This window comes from Salvelinus sp. IW2-2015, unplaced genomic scaffold (genome assembly GCF_002910315.2).
Source record: "Salvelinus sp. IW2-2015 unplaced genomic scaffold, ASM291031v2 Un_scaffold3290, whole genome shotgun sequence".
In the NCBI taxonomy this organism is placed as follows: domain Eukaryota; kingdom Metazoa; phylum Chordata; class Actinopteri; order Salmoniformes; family Salmonidae; genus Salvelinus; species Salvelinus sp. IW2-2015.
Window position 1 is genome coordinate 48,364 of NW_019944574.1, and position 7,784 is coordinate 56,147.

The window sequence follows — 7,784 nt, forward strand, 5'->3', positions numbered from 1 at the left end:
TAACACACTGTCCTGGTGGATGGTCTGAGAGAGGCAGGCCATGTGGAGGAGAGCTCATATCCCATTCTGAACACACTGTCCTGGTGGATGGTCTGAGGAAGGCAGGCCATGTGGAGGAGAGCTCATATCCCCATTCTGAACACACTGTCCTGGTGGATGGTCTGAGAAGACAGGCAGAGCCACTGATGTGGAGGAGAGCTCATATCCCCATTCTGAACACACTGTCCTGGTGGATGGTCTGAGGAAGACAGGCCATGAATGTCAAACTGGACATGCTGGAGGAGAGCTCATATCCCCATTCTGAACATACTGTGAGCTCTACATGTATGGGACAGTGACACGTGTTGTTGTTTGGCTCGGTATCCAGCACTTTGGATAGGAAGGTTCAATGGCTTTGAGGGATTTCCATCATATTCGGTGAACCTTTAGAAATTATAGCCGTTTTTGTACATAGTCCCCCTTTTATGAGACCAGAAGATTGGACAATCATTATTGTGTATTAAGTAGTCAGAAGTTTAGTAAATTGGTCCTAATTCCTAGCACACAATTTTTATTTTATTTTATTTCACTTTATTTAACCAGATGGCAGTTGAGAACAAGTTCTCATTTACAACTGCGACCTGGCCAAGATAAAGCAAGCAGTGAGACAAAACAACAACACAGAGTTACATGGAATAAACAAACATACAGTCAATAACACAATAGAAAAGTCTATATACAGTGTGTGCAAATGAGGTAAGATTAGGGAGGTAAGGCAATAAATAGGCGTGTGGTGAAGTAATTACAATTTAGCAAATAAACACTGGAGTGATAGATGTGCAGAAGATGAATGTGCAAGTAGAGATACTGGGGGCAAAGGAGCAAAAAAGATAACAATATGGGGATGGGTAGTTGGATGGGTATTGAGGTGGGCTATGTACAGGTGCAACGATCTGTAAGCTGCTCTGACAGCTGATGCTTTAAGTTGGGAGATATGAGTCTCCCTCTTCAGGTTAGCACATGATTACATCAAGCTTGTGACTCTACTAACTTGTTGAGGTGTTTGTTGTTGTGTTTCAGATTTTTTTGTGCCCAATAGAACTGAATGGTAAATAATGTATTATCTTTGAGTCACATTTATTGTAAATAAGAATATAATTGTTTCTAAACAATTCTACATTAATGTGGATGCTACCATAATTACAGATAGTCCTTAATGAATACGAATAATGATGAGTGATTAAGTTAGAGGCACAAATATCAGGTTAGCATTTTTGGAGGGGTGGATATTTTGAGTCCAGCCCACATTCATTGCCAGACCAACTGACAAGCCCGTCCTGATTGGGTAATGCGTGGTCTCTGTCTGCCACAAGGTGGGAGTATAATGCATAATAAAATAAACTGTCACTGTGAAAGATGTGGAACAAGATTAGTATCATAACCTGAGTAATGATTGAGTATTTATTACGATTTAGTATTTTCAGGTCTGCTAATCTCTTGAGGTGAGTACAGTAAAATACTGGCATGATTGATGTGTTGGTCATAAAGATGGCTGAAAAACTATTTTCATGGCACACTTGTTAACGTTGTGCCCATAAAAATATAAAAACAAATCTAATGTAATCTTCTATAAAAGTACATCTTTATTTCTCAGTTTCATTTCTCTTTTTGTTTGCATATTATACATTGTGACCGTTAAGACGATTGAGATMTTATTTACATCACTGTAAATCTTTAAGAGGCTCATAAAATCATTGATAGAACTGATTAACATACATTGGTAGATTGAGCCATAAYTCAGAGCACTTTTGTTTGCTTTCACTACTATATATAAATTAGGCCATTTTGAAGTTACATTCAACACTATGAAGGCTACATAGCAATCCCCCTTTAGACTGACAATGTTAASATAAAACATAAAACAATGATTWAGTGACTATCTTTGTGRAATCGTGTAACTCCTTGTACTTGTCTGTGTTATGATTGTGTATTATTGTTATATTATGATTGTGTATTATTGCATAATGTAGCTGACTATTTGGTGGGAGTTGCCCTGTCCTTGTCCAGTGAAGACATTGACCATCAGTGTCCTGGAGGTCCCAGAGTGGGCTTTATCACAGGACACTTCATCCACTGTCCTCCACWCCTTCAGCAGCACAGACTCCAGACAATCCTACTGCTCTACCACCACMGTGACTCCATACCCCTGCTGCTCACCTTACTGTCCATCTACCTTATCTGTGGAGAGAAAGGACAACATTTGAATTCATCAARGTTTTTAAGTGTAACATTAARTATCCAGTGGTTAACGTGTGCTCAGTCAGATTGGTTAGGTATCAACCAGAGACKTTGACATGTTTTGACTATTATCTAATCAAATTGGCTTGACATTCCGTGACTACATAGTTTAAGTGAACCCYTACCTTTAGGGACGAACTTCAGTGAGCTGCTGAATATTCAGAAGCGTGAGAGTCCTTTCTTTGGCCCGTCGCCCACAAACTCATGACCCAGTCCGTTTCCACACTTCCCACATCGGACCTGAAACACACAACTAGCAGATTCCATCTTTCCATACAATAGTATAGTCAATTCTATGTGCCAAATTTTTTAACAAGAAAAAAGTGMTTTCATTCATTAACTRTGTTCACAATGTTGACATCGGCAAACCACTCCCCCACACAACACCATACACATGGTCTGCGGTTGTGAGGCCGGTTGGACGTACAACATTTTCTAAAATGACGTTGGAGGCGGCTTATGGTAGAGAAATTAACATTAAATTCTCTGGCAACAGCTCTGGTGAACATTCCTGCAGTCAGCATGCCAATTGCAGAAATACGCTTTTTGTGCCTATGGAAAATGTCGGGGATACAATTACTTAGCAATGAACAGTCAACAGAGGGATGCCCCTATGGAGTAGGGTTGTCACCCATCTTTTCTGAGTCAAGATCACTTTCGCAGTCAAAAAGCAAGCCGAAATTTACRGCTCAGATTATTWWAAAAAATATAACTTAACAAAACAATTATTGTGTAGGAATTACGTTGTTGTGCAGTAGATCTAATACATTATCACAGCATATTTGGCTATATGCTTGGCCTGCCAATATTGTTCTTCTCAGACCATATTATATTTCAAAACTCAAGCTTTGATAACAAAATAGATCAGTTGAGAGGCATAGTTGAGCATTAATTGAAATAATTATCTTTTTTAATTTACTGGACTAYTTAATGMTACCTGCATCTGATGGTCAGTCTCAGCGGAGGAAAGGAGAGAGCAGCAGAGCGTCCATCTATCACGGTCCCTGCTCTCTACTTTCCTCCAGWGAGACTGACCAGAGGGTACACTGTCCTCCCACTGATTGTGAAACTCGASTCGCACCGCATTATTTCTGCCTCATGCACAAACTCACGCTGTTCTTATGACCAGAGAAAGTGAAATATCCATCGATATTAAAATAGACATGAGCTGCTAATAATAAAACGCAGGCCTAGCGACACACTTGGCTACTAACTCATTGCAGCTGCAGCGCGAGTGGAATGAAGGAGAAGCGTGTTTATGTTTTGTAAGTGTTGAATAAAAACAGTGTTGACAGTGCTGAATAAAAACTTCAACATGAAGTCAATCATAAGAACAGCAGCTCTGCTGTATTCCCTGACAGRTTCTCTCTGGTCATGGCTAGCGCTACTATCAAACTTTGCTGTGGGGTCGTGGAAGCTGTACTAGGTGATTTGAGCCATCTGATTGGCTAGCACAGTAGGAGCACTTGATTTAGCCACACCTTTCCTGGTCCGCCAGGAAAGCAGANGAGAAAAGGGAACACTGATAACAACCTTAGCTTAAGGGGCTCTACCACAGGTAGCCCGTTAGCAGACCATTACTGTGGGCTCAAGCAGGAAACCAAAAGGGGCTTGGTGTTTAAGGCACACTTAAAGGAGCACWGGGAGTCTAGCCTGTTGAGCATTAGTCCTTTGCCCAGACGAAGTGCTGAACCCCTGCCTTTGACCAGAGAAAACTGGTTGAAGCCCGATACGCAGGACTTATCGAGTGTGACTCACCCGTGAGCGTATTCTCCGGTCAGGTAAACAGGGAGGACCAGCCGTTAGCAAGAGAGTCTGAGATTACACCGCGCCAGCAGCTCCTTGTCAACAGGAGGGGGAGGAATTAGACAGAACACAGAGCTGGGGAACATCACAGAGAAGTCCAATATACTGATTGACACATCTCTGCCACTTATAACACAGAAAACCTGACAGAAAGCTGACATTCCCCCTTTTGCCCTCAGAACAGCATCAATTTAATCGGGACATGCTCTCTGCAAGGTGTTGAAAGCATTAATTTTAACTCCAATGCTTCCCACAGTTGTGTCAAGTTGGCTGGATGTCCTATGGGTGGTGGACCATTCTTGATCCATGCCGGGAAACTGTGGAGCGTGAAAAACACACCCCCTGGCACCTACTACCATATCCCGTTCAAAGGCACTTCAATATTTTGTCTTACCCATTCACTTGATGGTTTATTATGGACCCTTAAAATAAAGTGTTACCCATCAGATCCTAGTTGTGAATAAAAAAACATTTATTTTTGACAAAGAAGAAAATCACTGAATAAATGCCTTATAGATGACAATTGGCTTATATAATACCTTATAACCTTATACCTTATACCATATTTCAAATGAATGCTGTCATGTGTTCCCCCTGCCCACTTAGCTAAGTGATTAAATATTAGGCTACCTATAATTGAATAGAAGAAAACAGAGAGAGTGAGAAGAGAGATTGTCAGTTCCTTAATACTTGGCTGTATAATACAGCCAATGGATACATTAAGGAACTGCCTGTTTCTCTCTCTCTCTCCGTCTCTCTGTTTTCTTCTATTTAATTCAATATAAAACCTTCTGTGTTTTTCATAGAACGATGCCAGACTATTTTTGTGGATGCAGATAGATTTCCAGCATGTGCTTCGTTTGAGTATCTGTCTGCCAAGAAGTGACGGGCCTTTCAGCGAATGAAATAGGTGGGACTTTCCAGTCTCCAGTGGAAGTGGCTATGTAATGTAATTCAAACACAGTCACTCTTTACCAGAAGATCATAAACCAAGACCCACTCGCTGGCTGAAGAGACTGAGATTCAGAAGTGAATAAACATTGATAAAACAGTTAAAATACGCAGACAGTCCCCGAATTGAACTTTAACAGAGGATTATTTGGCAATTATTATTCATTAATTTAGTGTTTCATTGTCATACGTGATGACTTGTATTTAATAAAAAGCAGTGTATTAATGTCTTATAGATGGCTATTGGCTTATGTGTTATAAAAGCCAATCTAACTACTTTTTAGGCTATTATCCCAGGACACTTTGTGCACTGTCCTCCACACCTTCAGCAGCAGACTCCAGACAATCCTACTGCTCTACCACCACTGTGACTCCATACCCTGCTGCCCACCTTACTGTATATATATCTACCTTAACATTGGAGAGAGGAGCTGGGACAGGGTCAGAGTATATTCTGTAGTACTCTATATCAGAGGAGAATACAAAAAGACCATCCTTAACCTCCATTAGGTCTTTGTGTTGTTTTTCAAATGAGTTCTATTCTACACAGGATAACTCTTTCTGCTCACACAGGTCAAACACACTGAATTCCACCTTTAGGGATGAATTGTAGCTGCTGAATATTTACAGGAGCAGGAGCAGGAGAATCACACAAAGTCACAAACAACCCCTACACACGTTAGGACTCCTATAAGGGTGAATCCTCCCTCTCTGACTGCACACACAAAACACCTTCACTGGTCCCCAATCCTCAGGGGATTTGAACACACTGTCCTGGTGGATGGTCTGAGAGAAGACAGGCCATGTGGAGGAGAGTTCATATCCCCATTCTGAACACACTGTCCTGGTGGATGGTCTGAGAGAAGACAGGCCATGTGGAGGAGAGTCATATCCCCATTCTGAACACACTGTCCTGGTGGATGTCTGAGAGAAGACAGCCATGGGAGGAGAGTTCATATCCCCATTCTGAACACACTGTCCTGGTGGATGGTCTGAGAGAAGGCAGGCCATGTGGAGGAGAGCTCATATCCCCATTCTGAACACACTGTCCTGGTGGATGGTCTGAGAGAAGGCAGACCATGTGGAGGAGAGCTCATATCCCCATTCTGAACACACTGTCCTGGTGGATGGTCTGAGAGAAGGCAGGCCATGTGGAAGAGAGCTCATATCCCCATTCTGAACACACGTCCTGGTGGATGGTCTGAGAGAAGACAGGCCATTGTGGAGGAGAGCTCATATCCCATTCTGAACACACTGCTGGTGGATGGTCTGAGAGAAGGCAGCCATGTGGAGGAGAGTTCATATCCATTCTGAACACACGTCCTGGTGGATGGTCTGAAAAGGCAGCCATGTGAGGAGAGCTCATATCCCCATTCTGAACACACTGTCCTGGTGGATGGTCTGAGAGAAGGCAGGCCATGTAGAGAGCTCATATTCCCCATTCTGAACACACTGTTGTATTCTAGAGAGGCATTTTTTATTTCACCTTTATTTAACCAGTAGGCCAGTTGAGAACAAGTTCTCATAACTGCACCTGGCCAAGATAAAGCAAAGCAGTGGACACAAACAACAACACAGAGTTACACATGGAATAAACAAACATACAGTCAATAACACAATAGAAAAGTCTATATACAGTGTGTGCAGATGAGGTAAGATTAAGGAGGTAAGGCAATAAACAGGCCGTTAGTGCAAGTAATTAGAATTTAGCAATTAAACACTGGAGTGATGATGTGCAGAAGATGAATGTGCAAGTAGAGATACTGGGGTGCAAAGGAGCAAAAAAATAATAACAATATGGGGATGAAGGTAGTTGGATGGGCTATGTACAGGTGCAACGATCTGTAAGCTACTCTGACAGCTGATGCTTAAAGTTATGAGGGAGATATGAGTCTCCCTCATTCAGGTTAGCAATGATTACATCAAGCTTGTGACTCTACTAACTTGTTCGATGCATTTGGTGTTTGTTTTGGTTGTGTTTCAGATTATTTTGTGCCCAATAGAAATGAATGGTAAATAATGTATTGTCATTTTTTGAGTCACATTTATTGTAAATAAGAATATAATATGTTTCTAAACAATTCTACATTAATGTGGATGCTACCATGATTACAGATAGTTCTGAATGAATCGCGAATAATGATGAGTGATAAAGTTAGAGGCACAAATATCAGGTTAGCATTTTTGGAGGGGTGGATATTTGAGTCCAGCCCACATTCATTGCCAGACCAACTGACAAGCCCGTCCTGATTGGGTAATGCGTGGTCTCATGTCTGCCACAAGGTGGGAGTATAATGCATAAAATAAAATAAACTGTCACTGTGAAAGATGTGGAACAAGATTAGTATCATAACCTGAGTAATGATTGAGTATATATTAACGATTTAGTATTTTCAGGTCTGCTAATCTCTTGAGGTGAGTACAGTAAATACTGGCATGATTGATGTGTTGGTCATAAAGATGGCTGAAAAACTATTTTCATGGCACACTTGTTAACGTTGTGCCCATAAAAATATAAACAAAGAAATAATGTAATCTTCTATAAAAGTACATCTTTATTTCTCAGTTTCATTCTCTTTCTTTTGCATATTATACATTGTGACCGTTAAGACGATTGAGATGTTATTTACATCACTGTAAATCTTTAAGAGGCTCATAAAATCATTGATAGAACTGATTAACATACATTGGTAGATTGAGCCATAAGTCAGAGCACTTTTGTTTGCTTTCACACTATATATAAAATTAGC

General features: G+C 41.0%; 1 protein-coding gene across 1 annotated transcript in view; it reads right to left on the minus strand.

Annotated features, from left to right (window-relative positions):
* Positions 1–1,599: 1,599 nt before the first annotated feature.
* The window catches only part of LOC112075619 (methionine-R-sulfoxide reductase B1-A-like), a 26,353-nt gene continuing 20,168 nt past the window's right edge, over positions 1,600–7,784 (minus strand). The window contains 2 exon segments of the mRNA XM_024142586.2: positions 1,600–2,217; positions 2,403–2,517. Coding sequence (XP_023998354.1) covers positions 2,198–2,217; positions 2,403–2,517 — 135 coding nt within the window. The 3' untranslated portion in view covers positions 1,600–2,197.